Source organism: Biomphalaria glabrata, chromosome 7 (genome assembly GCF_947242115.1).
Source record: "Biomphalaria glabrata chromosome 7, xgBioGlab47.1, whole genome shotgun sequence".
NCBI classification, from domain to species: Eukaryota; Metazoa; Mollusca; class Gastropoda; family Planorbidae; genus Biomphalaria; species Biomphalaria glabrata.
The window spans coordinates 43,731,826-43,758,093 of NC_074717.1; the positions used below are offsets into that span (position 1 = coordinate 43,731,826).

At 38.7% G+C, this 26,268-nt stretch overlaps 1 protein-coding gene across 1 annotated transcript in view; it reads left to right on the forward strand.

The window, feature by feature from the left end:
• The window catches only part of LOC106051503 (protein disulfide-isomerase TMX3-like), a 126,932-nt gene that overhangs the window by 9,578 nt on the left and 91,086 nt on the right, over window positions 1-26,268 (forward strand). Inside the window, exon 9 of the mRNA XM_056034518.1 lies at window positions 1,997-2,174. Within this exon, the coding sequence (XP_055890493.1) occupies window positions 1,997-2,174 (178 nt within the window). The remainder of the gene's footprint in view (window positions 1-1,996; window positions 2,175-26,268) is intronic.

A 26,268-nucleotide genomic window follows, 5' to 3' on the forward strand; every position in this document is an offset into this window, starting at 1 on the left:
TGAAAGTTGGCAAAAGCTTATTACTGTGCACTAGTCTTACTAGATATCTAGTTGAAATAGGAGAACAACACTTTTTTTTTTTTTTTTGTTTTATTATATCATACTATAAGTTAACTTTATTTACACTTGACACTTGTAAACTTTTGCAAATTTAAATATTTGGAAATCAAAAACTTTATGCAGAAACTAGCAGTACACACTGGCCATGCCTCTTGATTTTTTCTTAGGCTTTATATTGTTTATTATGGCCGGAATACCCATACTTTGATGTTTTATTGATTTTAATAAACAGGCCACATTTTAATTATCAATTCAATATAATTTTTTAAATTCCAGTGAATTAGTGTATGTGTTACAATGAATTAGTGTATCTGTTAAAATGAAATTTCACATCCTGCTATCTTTTTCTTTCTCTCTCTCTCTTGTACACTCTATGGAACCCCATTTTTTTTTTTTTTTAACATGCGCTTCGCAATTTCTCCAACAAAGACTTTTGACTTGATTTGGAAAGAACCACTTTATAATGCGCACCCAATACATACAATTACTCATATTTTGGGCCCTTCAAGTATCAGTTAACCTACCCCCCCCCCCCCCCCCACCTTGCCAATAACAAAAAGTTAGTCCTTCCTATACTTTATGACTTTTCTACGGCTTCTCAATTCAAACTATATTATATTTTGACAGTGACTTCCCCTACACGGACATTCGCTTTCACAATTTTTTGGCCCCTTTTTTTATTAACTTTTTAAGCATCATGTGATTGATATGTTAGTTCAGCATGTTTCAGGCCTGGAGGAAAAAAAAACAACATTTTCTGAAGGCCCCAATTGAATGTTAGATTCCCTTTACATTCCCTTTACATTCCCTTTACCCCACTCTACATTTACTTGGCTATATTGTGTTCTAAATAAAATCTAAATAAAATATCAATTTGGTTTTATTGTGTTTTTTTTGTTTAACACCTTTTGAATGTAGTGAAATGACAATAGATCTAGATCTATCTTTTTATGCTTTAAGGGTTAGTTTTTTAATTTTATTTAGTCAGCGTCTACAAGGAAACGGAAGTGACGGAAGGCAAGTTAAAAAAAAGTTCACTGAGGGAAATGAAATAATTTTCAGGAAGTCCTATTTTCATTCTAAATGGTTTACATATATACTGCAGCATTTTGGTTAAATACCGAAAATAAAATACAAAGGTTTGATAGAAAGCTTGCCTTTTTTCGCTATTTACTGTGATCCTATTCTTAGCAATCGCCTACGAGGTAAATGTAACCTCTGTATGAAATTTCATGCGAATCAATACAACAGTTTAAGAGATCTCTTGATCAATGAATGAGTGATAACTTAGAAATATATAGTAGATTATATTAGATCAGAGTTCTTTCCCTTTATTAACATCTCAATTTGAATTTATTTTCAATATTCTTTTTCCCACAGAGTTTCATAGACAGAAAATTGTCATGTGTATACTGTAACGCCCTTCTTCTTGCTTTCTTATGTTCTGAACGAGATAAATAGAAAACTTGTTAGCCTTGTCATTTCTTACAGTTAAATAGCCAGATAAAAAGATTTATAGAGAATGGGATTTGCATTGCCTTGTTGTTTAAAAAGAAAATTTTTTAAATTCATACCTTATAGACACGAAGTAACCTTTTTTTTTCAATTCATACCTTATAGACACGAAGTAACCTTTTTTTTTTCAATTCATACCTTATAGACATAAGGTAACCTTTTTTTTTTCCAATTCATACCTTATAGACACGAAGTAACCTTTTCTTTTTCAATTCATACCTTATAGACACGAAGTAACCTTTTTTTTTTCAATTCATACCTTATAGACACGAAGTAACCTTTTCTTTTTCAATTCATACCTTATAGACACGAAGTAACCTTTTTTTTTTCAATTCATACCTTATAGACACGAAGTAACCTTTTTTTTTCCAATTCATACCTTATAGACACAAAGTAACCTTTTCTTTTCCTATGTATTTAGCTCCAGGTGGTATTGCAACAGCAGATTCTGTTGAGCGTTGGATCAACCGAGAACGTTATCCAACTTTCCCTAAGATATCAGGTGCTGGATTAAATGAGATGGCCAGCGTTGCAAAATATCTAGTAATCCTGGCAGCCGAACAGAAAGAGTTAGATGACTCCAGTACATCCACCTCCAGGTAAGAAACCTTCTGATTGATGAAAGTAGTGCTCTCGATGAATTAGTCGTTACACTTGTTTCAAAAACGTATTAGTTCAGACTCTATAAAACTACAAGCCACCTTTCATCTTTCTCCTCCACTACATCTTGATTTCCACCCATAAACAACTTTATAAGTACATGGCATAACATCTGGTGCCAGTATCAAATACTCTCACTCACACTTTTATTGCCTTAACTCGCTATTTTCAAAATTCCTGTTTTGTGTGAGTTTGTGTGAAACAGCTTTTTTTTTTTTATTAAACCAAAATGTCATATTACTTCCACAGAAGTACAATTCTGACAAATTATCAAGACTATATTAACATTAATATTAATGTTTAATATTAAACATTAGCTTTTGTCCCATTTGTCTGACCAACTTTCATCTGAAATAGTTACCTGTGTTCCTCATAGTATTTGTTTATTGTGTTGGTTTAAATATCACAATACATTGAAATCTGTTCCTACTAGGAAACTTCATCTTTCTTGCATTTAATACGCCTTTGCAATTATTCTTTTGTATTATATGAACAGCGGCATATGATAAAGATATTCTAGAAATGAATATTATATTAGTGATCTTCTGATGAATAATTCAATGTTGTTAAACTGTATACATGGAAAAATGATTATTTTGTAATAGTTCACTAAGACCTCTCTAACCAGGGGATGTAATATAAAATATGTAGATTTAAAAGCCATTAGGCAAGTTAGTAGGAATAATAATAATATTATTTCATAGGGCTAACACACTAAGTAGGGGCACTATGGCTGAGTGGTTAAGGGCTAGGCTTCCAAACCTGGGGTCCTGGGTTTGAATCTCGGTGAAGACTGGGATTTTGGATTTCGGGATTTTTAGGGCGCCCCTGAGTCCATCTTTACTTTCCCCAACTAAAATGGGTGCCTGACCTTTAGTTGGGGAAATTAAAGGAGGTTGGATGTTGTGCTGGCCACATAATACCTTGCTCCTTAACGCTTGGCCAAAGAAACAGATGACCATAACATCTGCCCTCTATATCTCAAGGTCTGAAAGGGGAAATTTACTTAACACCCTAAATAATCCCTGGACACTGTTCTGTATATTTATACATGTCCATTCATTTCACATTAATGAAGGATACCCAAATGTTGTGTTCAAATAAATATGTCATGAGACCTGCTAGAGTGCTCCAGAGTCTTGGGAAAATGAGACTCTTGTTTCTTATTTTTGTGTATGTTGGTAGACATCTTCATGTAGCTTCCACCCCCACCCCACCCCCTCATTTTTCAAACTGGTCCAGATAAGTGATAGGATCATAGCGTATTGAGAAAACTAAAAGCATGAAATAGCGCTAAACAAAAACAAGTGGTAATAATATTATTAATCGCACAGATTTATTGTTGTTGGTCAGATCTATTACAAATTTAATGACATGAATGATCCAAACTAAGCTGTGTATTTTTTTAAAAAGTATTTTTTTTAGGTTTTTCTTGTGGACACTATTCCTGTTTTTTTGTCACCACATTCATGAATGCATTAGCTCTGCGTTGTACTATTTCAGCAAAGTTTAAAATCAGACATCCACTTAAGTGGGGCATTAGCCACAAATAAGACTGATATAACATTTACCACAGTCCAGTGCTTATATATACATATATATTTTTTAATGAAAACATTCAAACTATGATTTGAAACATCATTAATTTCATAATCTCATTAATTAAATTAGTTATACAAAGTCAGTATACATTCTAGTGTGATCAACTTACATTTGTCTTAGAAAGAGCTCATCTAAAATTTGGAATTGTCTGCCCTTCAGGATTTGATGTTCAGTAATTGAATTGAATCATATTTATGTTATCTCAATGTTTGAAAATTGAATTACTTGGAGTCTATTTTAAACCCTGAACTTTTAGACTGGCTCTGCTGGGCAGTCAATTGGAGGGAGAGAAGACATTTGCTTTGATTTTATTATTATGAAGTTGATTATATTATATTGTGTCTGTTTTATATCTCTCTTTTAACTTTCTTTTTTTCATCTCTCTTTTCCAAGCTTTGTGTTTCCTGTTTTTAGACATGTACTTGCCCCACTAGTAAACTACTCTGATAGACATGTACTTGCCTCACAAGTAAACTAATCTGATAGATATGTACTTGCCTCACAAGTAAACTAATCTGATAGATATGTACTTGCCTCACAAGTAAACTAATCTGATAAATATGTACTTGCCTCACAAGTAAACTAATCTGATAGATATGTACTTGCCTCACAAGTAAACTAATCTGATAAATATGTACTTGCCTCACAAGTAAACTAATCTGATAGATATGTACTTGCCTCACAAGTAAACTACTCTGATAGACATGTACTTGCTCACAAATAAACTACTCTGATAGATATGTACTTGCCTCACAAGTAAACTAATCTGATAGATATGTACTTGCCTCACAAGTAAACTAATCTGATAAATATGTACTTGCCTCACAAGTAAACTAATCTGATAGATATGTACTTGCCTCACAAGTAAACTAATCTGATAGATATGTACTTGTCTCACAAGTAAACTACTCTGCAAGACCTACACTTGCCCCACAAGTAAACTACTCTGCAAGACCTACACTTGCCCCACAAGTAAACTACTTTGCAAGACCTACACTTGCCCCACAAGTAAACTACTCTGCATGACCTACACTTGCCCCACAAGTAAACTACTCTGCAAGACCTACACTTGCCCCACAAGTAAACTACTCTGCAAGACCTACACTTGCCCCCACAAGTAAACTACTCTGCAAGACCTACACTTGCCCCACAAGTAAACTACTCTGCAAGACCTACACTTGCCCCACAAGTAAACTACTCTCACACATGCTTCACAAATAAACTTCTCGCCATGAAATCAGTTCTCTTCCTCTGTTTCACTAGGATGGCATCTGTTAGTTATGAGAACCCTTGTGCTAGACGTGAGTGAGATTGGTTAAAATAACCATCGTCCAGTTGTATTCACTCACTCCCATACCTGTTTCATTTGGAGAAGTATTACTAATGGAACTGTTTATCAAACCGCGAAGTTAGAGCTCAGTGTCTCGTGTTCGTTTGAATCTTCTGCATTCAGGCTTGGTGCTATGCTGTCTGGCACAAACATCTACAACAGTCTGGTCAAATGAGTCGGATTGGTCTCTGTTCTGGCTCCACGTAAAATGGACCTCATTGCTTACAATCAGGGGCGTAGTTCCAGGTTTTGTGTGGGAAGGTGCTAAATAAAAAACAATCATAATCGAAGACAACATTGAACTGACCCTCACTTGAACAATACTTTTCTTGGCCACGAATCTAGAAAGAGCTACAGACATAATTATCTGTACCTCTTACTTAGTAGGTCTGATTGGTGTAGCTTATAATTGGGGGGGGGGGACATTGTCCATGTCCTGGTTCTGTCTTCGACTAGAAAGAATTAATACAAAATAAATCTGCTAGGTCTGCACTTTCTTCCCAGTAGTTCTCGTGGCTGTAGAATTGAGGGGGACATTTGTCCACGTCCTGGTTCAGTCTTAACCATTTCACTAGACAGAAATAGTTTCACTTTTCAGCTCTTTTCTCACAGTGGTTCTCACCCACTTATACTCACGGACACGTTGAACATCAGCGTAGATCAAATCACTCGTCACGCTGAAGACATTGTCGACGTGTCGAGATCAAATCCTAATGTATTCCTTGCTCTAGTCTTCCACATTTCTGTCACCTCACTTTTCTTGTGCACATTGCTTCAAGTTGAATCCTTCCGTTCTGTAGTTCGAGAACCTCTGCACAATACGACCATCCACTTACCTGCTGGCGGCTTTGTAAATAAATAAACTGGGGGTTTTCAATTTGTCACTAAATTTGTTTAGTTTTTTTTTTTCTTCACGACTTGAAATACCCGATAAAAAAAAAAAAAGATGAGCTTGCAGATGTGTATGTGTGTGTGTGTGTGTGTGTGTGTGTGCGCGCGTGCATTCTTATTTTAGAAATTCCCTACCTTTTTCTCTAAGATAGCCCTGTTTCTGAGCTATATTTAGATTAAAACAAGGTAAGCAACTCAAATTGCAGTGGTAAAACCCATGAATAAGAAAACCGAAGGAAAAAAAAAATGAATCCTTACATTTTTTTTCCGTCGTATTCAGTAAAAATTGGACATGAAGGCCGTTTGATGTTGTCAGGAAGTATTCGTTTGTTTGTGTCTGGGTGTGTAGGTGTGTGTGTGTGTGTGTCTGCTGCTCTAAATTGACTCTGTATTGTTACATATACTATTTTTTCCCTTCAACTTCGAGGAAACTTGCCAAAACACATTTCACAGTGACTCTTTTAACTCACTTGTTTGTAACATTTGAATCAGTAGTAAACCCCCCTCCTCCTCCAAGTAAAAACACTCCAGCCTTGTGGTAGGTCTCATTTATTTAGTTATGATTGTAAAAACAGTCGAATCAGTAACTTGGCGGTGCATCTCATAACGGTCTATTGAAGTCGATGGTTTTATTAGGCATTCCACTTGATATATAGCAGGCTAGGTGCTGGTGAACATTCAACGTGACGTACTTTTTTCAATTCGTTCTTTACCTCTCCTATCATTGCAACTAGAAGCCCGTTGATGTCCCGGTTTAAGTATGTCAGATCTGTGTTTTTTTTTAAATTGTATACACGAAACGTTGTATTTAAACCTTTTTTTTAAAATAAGACGCAGGAGATTAAAGTTTCTGGGTATTTTTTGGCTATGCTTGTAGGTTTAATTAACACGAAGACCATTATGTCACTTTATTGGAGAAATAAAACGCATACACTGTCTCCCGCCCTATGTCTTTGTTATAACGTATACAAGGAAACATTGAGTGGGGCCACATATATTGTTAGCTCTGGGATGGCCGAGAGATGATGAGCTGGACGCCATATTGGACGTAATGATGCAAGTTCCAGAACGTCAATGATGAAAACATCCACTAGCGCCACCGTTTGCTTGTCACGTGAATGACACATGGGTTATTGGCCCCCATTTCTGTTCTCCTGAATGCGTTTATTTTCTGCATGTTTGACTTTTTTTGAACCCCCCCCCCCTCCTCCTTTTGTGTTGCTATGTTTGTTTTTTCAAGTTTTGGAAGTTCCTTCATTGCACCTCACAGACACGCTGACATCAGCGTAGATCAAGTCCAAACTTGCTGCAGTACGGCCAAGGAAGGAAGCACGCAGAGTCCAAAGCGCATCCCTCAGGACCAGGCAGCCACCCATGTTGGGCTAGCCGCTAGCCACATTAACATGAATGCTCAAAGAATTGTCTTGCGTCAGACATCCAGGAAGAATGAAGTATCTCACGTGACTACGTATACCCATATGTGACCTGTATATTTGATCACAATCGCGCAGATGTATCGAAGTTCCTTTTATTTCCCTCTGCGCATGTCTCTTTTCTTTGTCTCTTAAATAAGCTCCAAGGGTTTTTGGGTTCTAGTTCTGTCCAGCTGTCTCTTTCAGAAACCAGTTGATTCCAAGTGCTCTCTAGACCAATCAAAACAAGCTGAGACCTAAGCTAGCCACATAAAGTGTTTTCTGTTTGAGTTTACATACATCCTTGGAGCACGAAATGTTGCCTTCAAAACTAAAGGATACAAACATATGGTACAGATAGGAAACGGTACAAATGGATTCGTGACCGCTGAAGCCACATAATAAGCAATGGTGAACAGTAGGATGTATTTAGCAGTAACTGTAGGATGTGTTCAAAAGTAACAGTAGGATGTGTTTAGCAGTAACCGTAGGATGTGTTCAAAAGTAACAATATGATGTGTTTAACAGTAACAGTAGGATGTGTTCAAAAGTAACAATATGATGTGTTTAACAGTAACAGTAGGATGTGTTCAAAAGTAACAATATGATGTGTTTAACAGTAACAGTAGGATGTGTTCAAAAGTAACAATATGATGTGTTTAACAGTAACAGTAGGTTGTGTTTAGCAGTAACCGTAGGATGTGTTCAGCAGTAACAGTAGGATGTGTTCAAAAGTAACAATATGATGTGTTTAACAGTAACAGTAGGTTGTGTTTAGCAGTAACCGTAGGATGTGTTCAGCAGTAACAGCAGGATGTGTTCAGCAGTACCAATAGGATGTGTTCAGCAGTAACAGCAGGATGTGTTTAGCAGTAACCGTAGGATGTGTTCAAAAGTAACAGTAGGATGCGTTTAGCAGTAACAGTAGGATGTGTCCAGCAGTAACAGTAGAATGTGTTCAGTAGTAACAGTAGGATATGTCCAGCAGTAACAGTAGGATGTGTTCAGTAGTAACAGTAGGATGTGTTCAGCAGTAACAGTAGGATGTGTTCAGTAGTAACAGTAGGATGTGTTCAGCAGTAACAGTAGGATGTGTTCAGTAGTAACAGTAGGATGTGTTCAGTAGTAACAGTAGGATGTGTTCAGCAGTAACAGTAGGATGTGTTCAGTAGTAACAGTAGGATGTGTTCAGTAGTAACAGTAGGATGTGTTCAGTAGTAACAGTAGGATGTGTTCAGTAGTAACAGTAGGATGTGTTCAGTAGTAACAGTAGGATATGTCCAGCAGTAACAGTAGGATGTGTTCAGTAGTAACAGTAGGATGTGTTCAGCAGTAACAGTAGGATGTGTTCAGTAGTAACAGTAGGATGTGTTCAGTAGTAACAGTAGGATGTGTTCAGTAGTAACAGTAGGATGTGTTCAGCAGTAACAGCAGGATGTGTTCAGCAGTAACAGTAGGATGTGTTCAGTAGTAACAGTAGGATGTGTTCAGCAGTAACAGTAGGATGTGTTCAGTAGTAACAGTAGGATGTGTTCAGTAGTAACAGTAGGATGTGTTCAGCAGTAACAGTAGGATGTGTTCAGTAGTAACAGTAGGATGTGTTCAGTAGTAACAGTAGGATGTGTTCAGTAGTAACAGTAGGATGTGTTCAGTAGTAACAGTAGGATGTGTTCAGTAGTAACAGTAGGATGTGTTCAGTAGTAACAGTAGGATGTGTTCAGTAGTAACAGTAGGATGTGTTCAGCAGTAACAGTAGGATGTGTTCAGTAGTAACAGTAGGATGTGTTCAGCAGTAACAGTAGGATGTGTTCAGTAGTAACAGTAGGATGTGTTCAGTAGTAACAGTAGGATGTGTTCAGTAGTAACAGTAGGATGTGTTCAGTAGTAACAGTAGGATGTGTTCAGTAGTAACAGTAGGATGTGTTCAGCAGTAACAGCAGGATGTGTTCAGCAGTAACAGTAGGATGTGTTCAGTAGTAACAGTAGGATGTGTTCAGCAGTAACAGTAGGATGTGTTCAGTAGTAACAGTAGGATGTGTTCAGTAGTAACAGTAGGATGTGTTCAGCAGTAACAGCAGGATGTGTTCAGCAGTAACAGTAGGATGTGTTCAGTAGTAACAGTAGGATGTGTTCAGCAGTAACAGTAGGATGTGTTCAGTAGTAACAGTAGGATGTGTTCAGTAGTAACAGTAGGATGTGTTCAGCAGTAACAGTAGGATGTGTTCAGTAGTAACAGTAGGATGTGTTCAGCAGTAACAGTAGGATGTGTTCAGTAGTAACAGTAGGATGTGTTCAGTAGTAACAGTAGGATGTGTTCAGTAGTAACAGTAGGATGTGTTCAGCAGTAACAGCAGGATGTGTTCAGCAGTAACAGTAGGATGTGTTCAGTAGTAACAGTAGGATGTGTTTAGTAGTAACAGTAGGATGTGTTCAGTAGTAACAGTAGGATGTGTTCAGTAGTAACAGTAGGATGTGTTCAGTAGTAACAGTGTGATGTATTCAGCAATCATAGTATAATTATTTTGAGCAGTAACCTGAATGATGACGATAGCGAACAGGTTCCAACAAGATGCTCAAAGATATGTGAACGATTTTTTTTCCCTGATTTATTTCTTCGCACCCAGTGTTGAATGTAGAGTGATGACTGGAAACTCCAGAAACTTGAACAGGTTGGACTCTTGACTTTTTATTCCAGTCACTTGCTGGCAGTAACAGTTTTTTTTTGTGTGTCTGGAAAGTACCGAGATTTTTTTTTTTAAACAATGTTTCCTTTTACAGGAGCAAGTGCTGAAAGGTGGTTGTGTAGTTAATTCTTTGACTTTCTGTCTCAGCCCTTTTTTTTTTGGCTCTCTATTAATTCTTACTAGAACTTTATTGCTATATTTTGATAAAACTTTCTAAAAAAATATTTTAATAGAATTTTTTAATATTTTTATTTCTAACAGAATCTTTTTTTTTTTTTTTATATATTTCTCAAAGAGCTAGCTTTAAGAAAAAAAATTCTAACAGAACTTTGTTACATTTCTAATAATTCATTTTTATATTTCTTATAGAATTTCCTTTTTTAAAAAAATTCTAATAACATTTTTTTTTACTTACTCCTGGATTTTGTTTTTATTTCCTCAGAAATCTTTGTATTTTTTTTTTTATTTCCTTCTGTCCTTGATTTTAAATTTCATCCTAAAATGGCATCATTTATATTTGTACAAAGCTTATAGCAAGCCACACTCTGTACACAATTTAGTACACACGTTATTTCTCTCACTTCCCATTCTAGATTCAAGTTGAAACTTGCACAATTATTCGCTGTTCCCTAACGAAACGTGAACCCACCAAAAAAACAACAACAAACAATTAATTTATGAATTAGTGGTAATAAATTAAATTTGTTTGATATAGAAAAAGGGAACTAAATCATAAAGTATATAGATGCATGGTTGTAAATGTGCAGTCCTGTCCCTTTAATAAGCTCTGTTTTTAAAGAATTTTTTTTTTACATTTTGCTTGTTTATTTTCAATATCACGTGACACTGTGTAAATCGAATTCATGAAACCAGGGAGAGAATAGCGCTATTAGAGTTATTATTTCTTGTGTCGATCAAATCGTCTGCTGCTCTTGTTCCAGCGGCTCTTGCAGAACTAGATCTCGTTTTCATACGCCATTACATGGTTCTAATTATAAAATGTTTAAAATTCAAACAAGCTATAACTGTACGAATCTCTCTATAGGCTGCGATGTTAATCGGAATTTTATATAGGCCATGCCAATTTGTGTCGTGTTTCGGAATAAAAAGGCGATTGGGCGGTGTGCTTGACTGTACAAGCAAAGCTCGGATATTTGCTCTCATTATGACATAATAGTTATTTGGGGTTCATAGATGCGGCTTATTCTGCTTCACTACAAATGACTTTCTGACTTCCTGTTTAAAATATGCAAGTACGACCATACCATTTTAAAATCCGCAATTGTCTTTTCAACACGTTTTCTTGTTCGAGATTCGGTTTGCATCACCCATTTCGCAATGAAAAAAATTCAATCTATACCAGCGGTTCTCAACCTTTTAAGCTCGGCGACCACTTTTTACAATCCCCCACTCTGCCGCGACCCCCTCCCCCCACCCCACACACACATACAGCAATAGAGGAATAGACAAAAAACAATAAACTTTTTCGATGGTCTTTAGCGAGCCCTGGCAAATCGTCAATCGACCCCCATGGGATTCGCGACCCACAGGTTGAGCTATTAAACGATGGCGTATTACTAATTATAAGCGAAACTGCTTTTCAAGTGCGTCACGACGTCACCATGGAGATAACATAGGATTCCTCAATGGCTTAACGTTTGCATTATGCATTTACTTGCATTAATTTAAACTGTTAAAAATGTTTATGCAGCTAAAATGTTCGAATCATTCTGATTCCCATATCTGCAACATCGATCCTCGTATAACAATTTAAAGAAAAGTAACTCCCAAAGAGAAAATAAAGTGCACTGCTAAATTGGACACGTTAGAATAAACAAAAAAAATCCATATTTTCGATGGTCTTAGGCGACCCCTGGCAAAATCGTCATTCAACCCCAAAGGTTGGTCGCGACCCACAGGTCGAGAACCCCTGACTACAATGAACTCTGAGCACTTGTATCAGGGCTCGATTAGTTGAGATGACATTTTAATTTTCTTGGCGCATCAACTTTGTAGAGCCGTTGAGTTCAAATAGAACTATTAACTGTGTCCTGTCCAATTATCTGTTCATAGAAAATCTTCAGCTTTTAAAAGCATGTTATTACAGATCTAAGTGGTATGGAAGTAAATGAAAAAAAAGTAGTAGGTTATTTAAAAAATAACGGATTTCCATTTATTTCATTGCTTCAGACATATCCATTAACTGCGGGATAGACGTGCCTGTTAGTGCGGGGTAGACATGAGAAAAACGCTTAAGAGATAAAAAGTTTGTTTTCACAAATTGTCAATTTTTTTTATATTTTCTTAAATCTCCAAAAAAAATTTACCTATAAGTTTTTTTTTTTTTAGGTGATTCTTGAAGGGGTTGATTCTTGAAGGGAGGTGCACTTAAAGCAAACACTCATTTAAATGAACAACTTTCCTAAACGTTTATGGCGCCGCCATTTAATTGCATACAGTGTTGCGGAGTCCAATTTTTTAACCATTTACCTTGCATTACAAAGTATGTTTTAGCATTTAGTTGGCGGCCATGAACTTTCACTAGCGCGTCCTTGACATTGTTTATGTTGTATATAGTTTAAAATCTCCCATCTTTTCATTTTCTTACTTTTTTCATAGTTTCCATTACACCGCCACATTTCTCCCTGTACCTTTCTCTTTTTTTTTAGTTGCTTTATTTTATTGCTGAACGAATGTTAACCTGATCTCATTAATTCCAATATTGACAAAGAGCAGATTACTCATACTGTGATCAACTTAAGTTGTATGAAAATCCCTAATAGTTTTATTCATTTCCATTGTTCTGGGGCAGGTATTTGAAAAGAAAATTCTTTCGACATTTTTAACAAATTTTTTTTTACAAATTTGTTGTAATTTAAAAATCTTTCTCCCATTTCTTTGGAAATCGTCCTTAGAGTATAGTTACCAACTTAGTTATTTTGTTGGGGGATGCGTGCTACGGAAACATTATTTCTGTTTTATCCTATTACAAAATGATAAAGAAGGAAGGTGGTGTTTTATTGAGCAACTAAAACGAACTAAAACGAACTCCCATTTTCAGATTTAAAAAAAGCTGTTGTACTACTTAGCTACCGCATTTTTTTTTGGTGTCGGCATTGCGATCTGCCTAGCTCTTATAATCGTATCTTATAAAATACAGACGTTACTTCGAAAAAAAGAAGATGATTACGTCCTACGTGTGTCCCTAGGTCAATCTAGTCATGCATGTTTATCAATGACTCACTGGTTTTCCTGGCTGACTCAGGCAACCCATTCCATGCTCCAATAACACTAGGGAAGAAGGAACATGTGTACAAATTTGTCCTAGCATATGGAGTCGAAGGAAACAGTGAAAAAAATCAATGAAGTTTTAAAATATGCAAAAAAATCTAGCATAAAAATCTGTAAAATCTGCACAAAGTCGCATCAGTTTGGAGAAAATTCTCTATAGCTTCAAAAAACATTAAACTGGAATAAATTGATTCGTGCTGAAGTTTCGTGTCTTTACAAGTTTTGTCGGGAACTGAGGAAACGCTTTCACCCATACCTCCTGTAAGACAGGTGATGGAACCTGGCAGGGTTCGAACTTGCAACCATTGGGGGGACATGCCAAAGCGCACAGCAAGTCAGTTCGATAAATCAACAAATGAAAAACAAAAAATACTTTAAAAAAATACTTAAAAAAAAACAACAAACCTTATATTATATATTAAGTGTATCAATTAGCTTGGATCAGTCATGTAATTAATTTTGTAATAAGCCTATGAGGCTATAAAGGGGACTAACTCAGCTTATACCACCATTTCAGTCAAGTACTATTTCTTTCCCTTGTTTGAGATACCTAACAAAGTAATTTACTACCAATGGTTAATTTTTTAATTGATTCTTGTGTTGTCAGGTAAAAGAAATAATTTTGCATAAATTTCAGCTTGATCCGAGATTGGGTGTCGGAGAAATAACGTGTACAAACTTTTGGCCAGACAGACAGACCGAGTTGCTATAAGCTTTGTACAAATAAAATAACTTTTTCACTCTCTCTCCTCTCCCACACAGGCAATAGGTGAGCTCTCTCTCTCTCTCTCTCTCTCTCTCTGTCTCACTCTTTCTCTGTCTGTTGTAGATCTATTTTAAGACACATCAATAGAAGAAGCAATACTTTTTTTTGGGGGTATCTTCATTCTTTCTACAAACAATGTTCTTTCCCCTAAGCTTACTAAACATAGCTTCCTCCTGGCAGAACAATGCATCGCACTCATAACTTCTGAACTGGCTCAGGTGAATGCCATCTGTTTGAACTAATTGTCTGTGGAAGCTATTCTCATTGGAGAGACGTTAATATTACACCTTCTTTCTCCGCATCAGACAAATGGTTGCAATTAGCTCGGGGTAATAGCATGGCATTGCTATCCCATTGCTCAACAGATCCACGATCACACGTTGGTGAACTTGGTTGAACCTTCTGCCCCAGACACTTATAGCTTCTTTGTGACCTTTATGGCTGTCAGTTATGTCATAGTTTACTAATGTATATGATGTTTATGTGACTTGATATGTGACCTTGTTATGACTAATGGCTTCTGTTGTTCTGTGCTTATGATATTTTATAGAGAGGTCGTCTGCAGAAAGCGCTCTCATTTGAATTCCATGGTACTCTTTGGAGAATAAATTCAGTTTCGGTTTCCCTTCTTTTGATTATCTTCTTCCTCGTTCTCATTGTTTTGTTGGAGCGTTCAGATGACTAGATGAGATGAACTGGTTTCCTAATCAGGGAGCTCTCCATATAGTTTTCTTTTTTATAGGGGTGTGGCCAGTGTCTTTTTCGAGCCTCTTGATAAAGAATGCAGTTTTGAAGGACATGGTCAGCAAGCCCTGGTGACACTCCACATGGGCAGATTTAGCTAGTTCCAATTTTTATCTTCCGGAACACATATTCTCTCATTCTTTTGTGTTCCGGTTTTGAGGCGAAAGATTAGACGTTGATCTTGTCGGGATAGCTTATAATAGGCGTCGTCTTGTAATTCGAATGAGAGCTTGTCCATTTCTCGTTTATTCTGTTCACTAGTACTTCTTCGTTTCTTCTGGAGTTCAATTGTGTGTTTGTTCTCCCATGCTTGGCAAGTGGGTCAGCCTTCTCATTTCCTTCTGGTTCAATATGTGCTGGTATCCATTGCATAACATTTGTTTTACTGTTCTTGTTGAGCTTTAGAAGTGCTGTCCTGAGTCTTGGTCACATAGGAGGAATCAGAGTTTTCTAAGCTTTGGAGAATTGTTTTTGCTTCAATTAGAAAGATAATCTGACTGTGTGGGGTACTTGGATGATTTACTAGCGTGCTAGCAGCTAGTTCTAGTGCTTCCCTTTCTGCTCTGTGGCAGTCAGAGAGCTCTCCAGTTGCAATGGATTTTCATAGTTTTTTTTTCCATTGGGCCTTTTAATGAGTATTCCAACTCCTCCATTCATGGTGGCTTTATGTGATGAACCATCCGTGTAAACTCTGATCCACTGATTGATTGGGTATTGAGTTTGTATAAAATAGTTCACCATTTTTTTGAGCTTTGTTGGAATTTCCATTATAAACCCTAACAAATTCAGTTTTCTATATTTAGAAACAGTATCTACCTTGTGCTGACATTTCTTTGAGGACCTTCCACCCTCTTCGACCATCCCCCACAGGTACGCATACCACAGGTTAGGAAACTCTTCCCCAAGGAGATCTCACTTAGATCTGACATTGAAATATTTTAAAAGCTTCGTATCATATAATGTACTGACGTTCTATCAACAAAGAAGATTATCAAATCCAGCTCACGTCTTAATCTAGTCGTCCATGTTCGTCTTCCACAAAGGGAAATTGAAATCATTAAAAGCAGACTCCTACAAAGGCTGTCAGGTTGTTGAAAAAGTACACCCCATTATCTGTTGCTTTGAGCGGACAGGTATCTGGCTAGCTGCACAATTGTTGTTAAAGCTAGGAAACGTAAGCAGTTTTGAAATTGTTAACAAAAGTTGTGAAAATAGATTGTATTATTCTTCTTCTTATTTTTGAAATGACTATGAGTAGAGCCAGAAGTAAGGTTATACATTTTTTTTAGAGAGAGAGAGAGAGAGACACACACACACACACACGCATGCACACACACATACACACACACAATCACACTGACAGAGCGTGTAGGTTTGACTGGGCGCTTACCTACTTTGGTCATTGTATTTCAGTTGTAGACATGGTTGTGTTCAGACATGAATACAGTGCATGGGAACTGCAGTGGAATACTGGGTTAGTCTTTTGTCCCAGAGGTGCGGCCTTCGACCGCGTCTCTAGTCCGCGAGTCCGGAGTGTCCGTGTCCACTGGAAGTGAACGCAAAACAAAGTTTAACCCCAAGTCTCCCCCCCTCCCCCCTCCCCCCCCCCGTCGGACAGGGTGGCGGGAAGAAGGAACTCGCCGCCCAATTCAGGCTGGTGGAAGGGAGCTTCTGTTTGCTTTTGCTGGCCTTAGAGTTCCAAGTGCGACACACAACTCTTCTAGACAATTTCAGATTTGAGGGGGGGGGGGTTAGTCTTTTTGAGCCCTTGTCTAGACTATAATGGATGGCTGTCTGGTCGTGTGTTATGCGCTCTGAACTGGCTTCTTGATGTTCTCAGGCTCGAGCCCTGCCCGCCGCCATCTCTCGACTTCCTGTGGGAGGTTTGGGCTAGGATGTAATTATCTTCTGCTCTGAACGAACATTAGAGGCGCGGTGGTTAAGTGGTAAAGCGCTTGGCTTCCGAACCGAGCTGTCTCGGGTTCGAATCCGAGTCTCATTTCGTGGTCTATAGGGCGCCTCCGAGTCCACCCAGCTCTAATGAGTACCTGACATTAGTTTAGGGAAAAGTAAAGGCGGTTGGTCGTTGTGCTGGCCACATGACACTCTCGTTATCCGTGGGCCTCAGAAACAGACCACCTTTACATCATCTGCCCTATAGATCACAAGGTGAAAGGGAACTCAAACAAACAGGGGATGTGATGGGGAGTACTCGTGTCTCTGCTGTTGAGATGCTGCGAACGTTTGTCTGTACACGAAAAGCTTAAATGTTCATATGCTCTTGTTTTGTCCTTTAGTTGGATTGTGCAGCGAAGCACACTGTTTGATTATCTTAACGTTGGTCTCAACTGGAAATAAGGAATGACTAAATGTCGAGATAGTGTTATGCGAAAGTCATAGTTTATTTAAGATGAGTGGATTGCATCTCGGGGCGGACTGGATGTCCAAATCGGCCCAGGCATTTCTATAATGCACGGCCCATAAATTGTATATCATATGATGGGACTCCAATTATAGGCTATCTCGTCTCAAAATCATAATGCTATTTTTTTATAATGTATCGATAACTGTGTTGTCTTCAATAAAATGTAGGCCTATTAATACTTTTGGAGTTGTACATATCCTATCATTAACCCAGAGTCTGAAACATCTACTGTTCTTCAAGTTCTTGGATAGAATAAGCTCAGTAATATTTAATACCTTATCAAGACTCATATCTAAGCTTACAATATCAAGACTTACACTCCTCTTCTACTGTATCAAGTAAACCAAGAGAAAACAAAATCTCAAGTTTGACTTTTGAAAAACGCACAATTTTATTCTAACATATTGTGATCAAGATGGGACAAGTTCATGTTAAAATACACACACACTTTGTATATAACAAGTAATAACATAGCACAAAACTGTCTCACTACAAGAAAGAGTGGTTTTGACTCAGACAAAAAACCTGGACAGGAATGTGGATTAGACATTTTATTCTAGAGGCTGGGATTGTTTCTTAAACTAAACACCAGACATAGAACTGATCAGTTTTCAGTTCCATTTCAATAACGGAAGAGAAGAACCGTCCTAACAATGACAATTGATTATATTCTACAAAAAGTTATAGCAGGAGTTGACAACCTAATGGACATCTTGCGTCTAGTAGAATATCAGATTCTTTGTGTCTGCTTATCTTCTTGGGTTAGAACAAAACTTTTGATTCTTTATTAAACATTGAAAATAAAAGCACATTATATCGCATTATCTCCGTTTGTCTGGCTATAATGAACTATATACGTGTTATCCTAAAAATACACATTGTTAATCTAGTGCTATGTTACTTTATTATGATACATCTTACTGAATTAGTTTAGCCACCCCCAATGGTAATAGCTTGACAATACGAACACTCGTAGCAGTGAGACAATACATTCAGTACACAGACTTGCGATGAAATCGTTTTATTTTCAATTAAAATTAGTCAGCACTTATAATACAAAGCTACTGGTTAACTTTCGCTTATAAATAAAACATGGCTGCAGACACGGAGACTATATGGCTCCTTTTGTCTCGAAAGGCAATGGATGCGCCCAAGTGAGTCACTGGTTTTGGCTTAATCTTGAGACGGGGCAGAATCTGGTGTGGCTAATCAAGCCAATTCTAGAACGGCAGACTTTGCCACAATTCGTACATTTGTATGCCTCTGATTTAGGGCTAGCAGACAGGGCAGCTTTCTTTTTTTCCCTCTTGATTAAAGCCGCTTCAATTCTTTTGTTCTCAGCAAGGGTTGTCCCAGCACGCACAGTCTGTCTCCATGCACTCCGGTCTTTGGCTATGTTTTCCCACATACTTTCACTGATGCCTGAGGCTCTCATGTCTCGCTTGCAGACATCTCTATATGTTAGTCTTGGGCGGCCCTTGGGTCTGACTCCTTCCACAAGCTCAGCATATAAGATATCTTTTGGGATTCTACCATCTGGCATGCGGGTGACATGTCCGAGCCAGCGTAATCTCCTTTGTGTCAGGAGAGCATACATGCTGTTCATATTGGCCAGTCTCAAAACTTCCTGATTGGAGACATGGTCCCTCCAAGAGATGCCCATTATGCGTCTCAGGCAGCGCAAGTGGAAACTATTCAATCTGTGCTCTTGGTACATGTATGTTGACCAGCTTTCACTGCCATAAAGGAGAGTGCTCACAACACAGGCGTTGTAGACTAGGATTTTGGTCGCTGTGGTCAATTTACCATTTTCCCAGACGCGCTTGGAGAGTTTTGCCAATGCTGTGGTAGCTTTTCCTATCCTTTTTGTCAGCTCGATGTCTAAGTCTAGGTTACTGACAATTGTTGAACCCAAGTAGGTAAATTCCTGCACCACTGAAAGGGTGTGGTTCCCAATTTGTATTATAGGTATTTCTGCAACGTCTTGTGCCAGGATTTCGGTCTTGGAGAGACTTATAGTAAGGCTAAACTCTTGACAAGCAGCTGCTAAGGCGTTCACTAGCTTCTGTAGACCTCCTTGTGAGTGAGATACGAGTGCCGCGTCATCGGCAAACAGCAGCTCCCTTATCAAGATACGACGCCTTTTCGTTTTGGCTTTAAGACGTGCCAGGTTAAAGAGCCTTCCATCGGATCTGCTATGGATGTATATTCCGTCTTCCAGGGATTTAAAAGCACTGGATAGTACGACTGAGAAGAAGATGCCAAAAAGTGTAGGGGCCAGTACACATCCTTGTTTTACACCGCTCTTAATGGAAAATGGCCTGGAGGAAGAACTTTCAAACTGAACGGTGCCCTGCATATTTTCGTGAAAAGCTGACACTAGTTTTCTTAACTTATTTGGACAGCCGATTCTCTCTAGTACAGCAAACAGACCGCTTCTGCTAACAAGGTCAAAGGCCTTGGTCAAATCAATAAAAGCTATGAAGAGGGGCTGCTTTTGTTCTCTGCTCTTCTCCTGTAGCTGCCGCAGAGAGAAAATCATATCTGTTGTAGATCTTCCTGCCCTAAAGCCACACTGCGACTCTGGATAAACACGATCTGCCAGGATCTGTAATCGCTTTAGTAACACTCTAGCAAAAGCCTTTCCGACTATGCTAAGCAGTGAGATGCCTCTGTAATTGTTACAATCAGAGCGGTCGCCTTTATTTTTATAAATTGTAACAATGTTGGAGTCTTTCAATTCCTGGGGGACCATTCCTTGTTCCCAGCACAAGCTTAGCAGTTCATGGAGTGGTTTGATTAGGGCATGTTTTCCAGCCTGAATTACTTCAGCAGGAATGCCATCTCCTCCGGGTGTTTTCCCATGTGCAAGCATGTCAATGGCAATGCTCAGCTCCTTTACTGAGGGCGTTTCGTCTAATTCCGTCAAAACTGGAAGTGATGGGAAGTTGGAAACAGCATTTGGTGAGATGGCGTTTTCAATCTGGTAGAGTTCTGCATAGTGTTCTACCCATCGTTCCATTTGCAGCGCACGATCGCTGATGATTGAGCCATCTTTTGACTTGAGTGGAGCACACTTGCTGGTGTGAGGTCCAAAGGCTTTTCTCATGCCCTCATATAGTCCTCTTATGTTACCACAGTCGGCACAAGATTGAATATCTTCGCATAGCTCCTGCCAGTATTTGTTAGCACATTGTCTCGCTACTCTTTGGGCATTGTTACGTGCAGCTCTGAGCCTTTTTAAGTTGCTTGGGGTGGGATCCTTCTTGTAGATTAGCATGGCTGCTCTCTTGTTCGTAGTGGCAGTTTCCATTTCTGGTAGACTAGCTTCAAACCAGTCTTCGCTTTTCTTGGTTTTGTTTCCAAAGACCAGTGATGATGTTTGGTAGATTGTATCACGCATAAACGTCCAGCTTTTTTCTACCTCAGTCACAGAGAAGTTTTTAAAAGCTTCCTCTAATTTGTTCTCAAATTCGGTGCAAAGATCAGGATTTTTTGTGCTAGTAGTATTCAGGCGTGATTTTCTTTTTCCCTGTGAAGTGTGGATCTTAGTTGGCAGCAGTCTTGTCCGGCATGACACTAAAGTATGATCAGTATCACAATCCGCGCTTTGGTAGCTACGTGTCAGCAGTATATTTCCAATGTCCTTTTTTCGTGTCAGTATCATATCCAGCTGGTGCCAGTGCCCAGACCTAGGGTGCCTCCATGAGACACAGTGCTGTGGTTTTGTTCTGAAGTATGTGTTGGTAATGCAGAGCTTATGGTATGTGCAGAATACTCTGGCATTGAAGTCACCTAGAAGGATCATATGTTCTTTTTGAGGAATGTTTGCAATGGCTTCTTTGAGGTCTTCATAGAACTTGTCTTTGTCCTCCTGAGGCGAGCATGAAATGCAGATTAATTAAACACATTATATACAATGGCACTAGTAATGGAAGCACAATTGAAGCGAATGTAAACCCCTACCTTTTACAAATAGGTAACAGCCACCTTATATCGCACCCCCCATTTTCCCCTCTATTACTGGTGAAGGCTTATGTTTACAAAGCTTACACATTAACTCATTCTGGTACACATTGTGAACACGTTGATTCTCCCACACCCATTCTCGGGTCAGTTTGAAACATTTCACAATTATTTGTTTTATTAAGAAAACAAACAAACATGAATCAATAAAACAAACCGATTAGTCAATTAATTACTGGCAATTCATTATTTTGTTTGATACCGAAAAGGGAAATCAATCCTTAAGTATTACGATAAATATCCCCTTAGATAACTGTACACGTTGTTTCTCCCACATCCATTCTCTGATCAAGTTAAAACTTTTACGCCATTATTTATTATATCTAACAAACCATGAATCAATTAAACAATTAAACAATTATTCGGTTAATTATTGTTAATTAAATATTTTGTTTGATTTCGAAAAGAGAAATAAATTCCTCTTAAGATCATTATTGTAAATGTGGCGTTCTTCCCACTAGATAGGCTTTGTTTTTTAAAGTATCTTTATATTTTGATTATTTTTTTTAGATAGGCTTTGTTTTTTAAAGTATCTTTATATTTTGATTATTTTTTTTTAATGGATTATTTCATTAATTCTCTGGTTATGGCTGGTCGCCATGGCTACATATATTGCTAAGGCATTCTAATCATTTCGAGTCATACTTTGTTTTACGCACGTGACTACGTGTGCATTGGGAAAGACACTGTCCTCATTGTATGGGTTGAGTGTTCAAAGCCCTGAGAAAGAGCATACATTTCTTTTCGGGATCTAGATCTAGTTACGATGGTTGTGCATAAAGTCATTGAAATAAAAGTGACTAGCATCAACAAGGCCGAGAAGCTCTCTTTTAACCATGCTCTGCTGGAAGCTGGTGTGGACAGTACAGAACACTACATTCCATTTGACAGCTGCGTTGGGTTGGACACCTTTCCCGTATGGGGAAATGACCGCATGCCAAAGGCGAACTTTTTGGACGACCGAAAGAGGTGCCCCCCCCCCCCTTTTGGAATCGCTTTGAAGATCAAATCAGGTGCCACTCTGCCCTGGCATTGAGGAAAGCAGCTGTCAACAGGTGACCTCCGCAAGAGACAGCTGAATAGGTCTCACGAGGATCGCAGGGCACACACCTAGGACCCAAAGAAGAGCCCTTGCTGAAGACGCAGGACACACACCTAGGACCCAAAGAAGAGCCCTTGCTGAAGACGCAGGACACACACCTAGGACCCAAAGAAGAGCCCTTGCTGAAGAGGCAGGACACACACCTAGGACCCAAAGAAGAGCCCTTGCTGAACACGCAGGACACACACCTAGGACCCAAAGAAGAGCCCTTGCTGAACACGCAGACGAAAAGAAAACTTAAATAGACCCAGGGCGTACAACGGTTTTGTCTGCATTGGATGTGGCAAAATATGCAGGTCGCGACTGAGTTTTGCTTTGTCATGCGCAGTATTTCTCTCATCCTTTATCTTCGGACTCGAAGACAGTGTGTTATTAATATATAACATGGACACCTGTTATGAAACACAGTTTAACATCCACAAACACCTAGCATTGTCACTGTACTATATACTGCAATGCACCTTCATATTAACTAATTATATACAATATACAAATAAAAAATTCAATGTTTGATAATCTTAGAATGAATACTATGCAATGAAGGAACATTCAGAGGCATTCTCTTTCAGGCAAAATGTAAAATTCTATTAAATATATAAAATTAATAGTAATTAATACTTGAAATACACATTAAATTCACCATGAGACCCAGAATCCAGCACACTGTACAGAAGCAGACACAGTGTTTGTTTTGGCCAAACTGAAAGCGTGCTGTCCCAGATGTCCACGGTCCAAGTTTTTGCGACTGACGCTAAGAGAAGTTAATCCATTGTTTTACCTGGAGAAATTCGTCCTTAGATCAACACGAAGTTCTCTCCCTTTCAATACAAAAGTTTCTAAAATGTCATTCACCTGTTTTATGTTGACGCTTCTACCTTTAAATCTTCCCCCGTAGACACCCTCTTAATTAACACACGTAATATTCAAATCTTTAATGTAATATATACGTAGCAACAATTTTCAAAGCATGCACCATACATCTGTCAAAAAGGAAAAATTGCGAAAATTGGACACATATTTATTATAAGCATTTCGGGGGGTGGGGGGGGTCATAGTTAATTCAATCAAGTGAAAGCAGGTATCTCGAGGCCACCCCCCCACCCCCACCTCACTTAATGTAACTAACTTGTTCTAAATTCTTGAGAAAAGCTTTATGCTTGCGTTTATTGGACCTGCTCCAAAGGGAAGTATATTTGGGTTGCTCGGGAACATGGAGGTCCAGGGCGCACACGGGTGATCACAAGTAAATAGACAGGAAAATAGTTTCATGGGGCGCCACGACTTCAGCGTGTTGTGCCATGGCATGACCGAGCTTGCCCTTTAAAAAAACTGAGAGCAGGAAGGATTGCTGCTTTTTTTTTTCTATGTTACCGATACGTGAATGTTTTGACATTGTGATAGTGATTGATGGTGAAGAAGTGACCAAAAAAAGTATCTCAGAAAAATGAGGTGTTGTTTTTTGTTTGTGTTTCGTTTTAAGGCTTTTTTTTCTTCTCTTGCCGCTCTATTTCTTGCGAACAATAGCCGAAAAACTACACACCAAAAAACATTTCTAATAGAATCTATTTTATAAATGCGAATGTGACCTGTACGTATGCTCCACATAGAATTCAACACCATTTAGCCAATCTGGATGGAACGTGGCATGATTATGACCTAGGCCATTGCGGGAGGCCGCAGAATATGTGACAACCTTTGCTTCTCCACAACCTCTTTAAAAAAAATTGGGGGGGGGGGGGTAAATAAAAACCTATTCTGCTGTAGTTTTGTTTTTTTTCAACCCTTTCAACACGGGCAACATCCGGGCATTTCTGCTAGTCAGAAGAAAAAAAAACAATCTTAAAATAAAGAAGACCTAGATTCTTAAGAAAACAAACTGTCTCATAATTTTAAGTATAAAGTGTTATATGTTAGGCGCTTCCGCGATGTGTCTTAAGCAGATAAGTCAAACGGAGGTAACACTCAAATAACGAAGCCAAATAACACAGGCGAGAGGCCACCAGTAGTCGACGCTGATAGTGAATGTCGGACAAGAAGTTTAATAACAGTGAATGGAACTGTCGAATGTTGTCAAGCTAAATAACTACGTCCATAAAACCCGCCCCTCTCTAAAGCAGTCATAAGTAGTCTGTTTTCATTTCGTTATTCTTCTTCAAATCCTAGCCATGTTTTTACTAGTCGCGTCATTGTCTCTAAGTCAAAACGTTTCGTTTCTACGAAACAAATAACTAATTCCAATTGTGGCATAACAACTAATAAAAAACTTAAAAAAACAGTTATGACCAGCCAAATGATTGATTTGCGTGATAACTAGTGAAACATGTGCTTAGTGAAACATGTTCTTGGTGAAACGTGTTCTTTTTTTTTTGGTTCTGCGGTCCTACTCATCTACTAGCATTGATATGATTGCGATGTAGATGTAGCGAGTAGATAGAATAGTAGCATCAGTCATCTTCCAGTGAAGGTAATGACTTTGATCTCATGACTGGTAGCCACTTGTCTATCTGATAGTCCAGGCCACGGAAGCCGTTCCCACTTCTTAATCAATTGAAGCATCTCATCTCCGGGGGGAAGATTTTGCTGAGCTGTTATTGAAGTGGGGGGGAATATTTGGAGGATGAGCACACCTTGAGAGATATCTGCATCAACATTGAGGCGGGTTGGGGTGGGGAGTTGTTGTTGAAAAGTCTTGAGGTCAACCCTCCCCCCTCCCCCCCCCTTTTCTTCTCCAGCAGTTGTCTGTTTATTTAAACCTGCAGGCGAGTTGTATGCTACTGGTAAACGTTGCTTGTCTAATCAAGGGCGGTTACTCAGCCACGTGTCAGTGGCGAGTTACGTGAGTCAGCGAGTCCTACATTTCTTATTTCCCCTGCTCTACGTGACAACCGGGCCAGCTTCACCTTTGTCCCCCACCCACCCCTCCTGGGACAATTACAACTTTTAATTATAAAAGGTAGAGAACAAAATTTGTGTGTTTGTTTCTCGGAATGAAGTATTTGAAAAAACAACATTTGTTTCCCCCAATATAAATGAGTGTATTTTATAACTGTTCAGCGTTACTTGTTAAGACATTAATTATTGCGTACAGTGTGTGTGTGGGCGTTAATGAGTTAATGGCTTTTGTTTGTTTGTGGGAGTGGCCCATTTGAGCGCTTTACATCACATTTCAAACATATGAGCCACAGGGATGTCTGAAATTCCGGCAAGCCTCACGTTTCATTCACATGCTTTGATACTTAAAAAGGGGTGGGGGGGGGGAGGTCTGTAAAAAGAAGCTGGGGGGCGTAACTAGAAGGTGGGGGGGGGGGGAGAAGCGGGACCGGAGAAAAGAAAACTAAACTTGCCATACTATTTGTTGTGTTTTTTTTTTGTTTTTTTTCTCAACACCCTTTCTCTCTTTCAATCTGACTCTGTCCATAACTATTAGTGGTTGACCGTTCCACGAGTTTGCCCTTTAGATTATTAACATGACGAATCCCTGTTGGGACTCCCTTATTCCCTGTTGCCTCATTAGAGGTGTATGGAAAAGCTTGTGTAGTGCCCTACGTTTAGGGCATAGAGGAAAGAGAACAAGTTATGTATCCTATCAACTGCCCCATTGGAAGGAAAGTTACCAAAGAATATCTCGCCTAGTAGAAGGGTACACCCACTCCCGGCAAGCATCGAGCGCCTTTGATACATATAGAGATGGGTGGCTGAGTGGAATTAACCGCTTGGCAAGGTGTCTCGAGTTCAAATCCTGACTCAATCTGAGTTTTGC